Genomic DNA, 955 nt, shown 5'->3' with positions numbered 1-955 from the left:
CACAAGCTCAGGCAGTGGACATGCTCATGGGAGTAGCTAGTCTCTATGAAGAGCATCACTTCGTCAGGTGAGCTGACTGTAGGGACGGTTACGGTCGGGCCTTTGATGCTAAGCTGGCCAGGTTCACTGATGATGCTATAGAGGCATGCGTGAAACTATCGTCTCGCTACATTCCCAGTCGGCGACTACCAGACTCGGCGTTTGACGCTATGGATGAGGCAGCAGCTCGGAAGAGAATTCAGCAAGGAGCGGTAGGGCTTTTCTCTGTGTGAGCCTTGTTGGTGTATTACCTTTATCAGCGGCCAAGCAGTCGTATTGAAGTGAACGCAAACGATGTCGCCCAGACTGTAGCTCAGTGGACCGGGATTCCCCTCGAGGAGGTTGGTCGCCATCTCAGGGGTGTTTGAGAGTATCTGTCCTCAGCTGACCAAGGATGAGTCTGCTAGACTGCTCCATATGGAGGAGCGGCTCGACAGTCGAGTGATAGGACAGAAGAGGGCCACCAGTGCGGTGGCCAGGGCGATTCGACGAGCCCGGGTTGGCGTTAGAGGTGGGAGCACGTCCCTCAACCCGTCGGAGTGTTGTATGCCAGGTATTGGGAACAAGCGGCCAACAGCATGCTTCCTGTTCTGTGGACCTACGGGGGTTGGCAAGACTGAGCTCAGCAAAGCCTTGTCCGATGAATACTTCGGCGAGGAGGGCCGGAACATGGTGGGTGCCCTCGGATGGCTTCCTCGCATACGAGCTGGTTAGATACGCCTGGACATGTCCGAGTTTATGGAGCGTCACAGCGTGTCCAAGCTGATAGGCTCGCCTCCGGGGTATGTCGGCTATGACTCCAACTCTGGAGGAGTACTCACGGACCGAGTCCGTAGACAGCCACATAGTCTAGTGTTGATTGACGAAGTGGAGAAGGCCCATCCTGACGTTCTCAATATCCTATTACAAGTGAGTC

The 955-nt window shown here is 55.3% G+C and overlaps 1 protein-coding gene across 1 annotated transcript; it reads left to right on the top strand.

Annotated features, from left to right (window-relative positions):
- Positions 1-82: 82 nt before the first annotated feature.
- Pmar_PMAR021459 (ATP-dependent clp protease, putative) lies at positions 83-948 on the top strand (the record flags this gene model as incomplete). The annotated part of the gene is made up of 5 exons (XM_002768757.1): positions 83-251; positions 300-380; positions 424-550; positions 593-711; positions 754-948. Coding segments are annotated over 5 exons (691 nt in total), but the record flags the coding sequence as incomplete, so codon positions are not given.
- Positions 949-955: the final 7 nt, after the last annotated feature.

Source organism: Perkinsus marinus (assembly GCF_000006405.1).
Source record: "Perkinsus marinus ATCC 50983 genomic scaffold scf_1104296967180, whole genome shotgun sequence".
Taxonomy (NCBI): Eukaryota; Perkinsozoa; order Perkinsida; family Perkinsidae; genus Perkinsus; species Perkinsus marinus.
The sequence above is the reverse complement of the archived record's forward strand: the minus strand, read 5'-3'. Positions and strand labels throughout refer to the sequence as shown.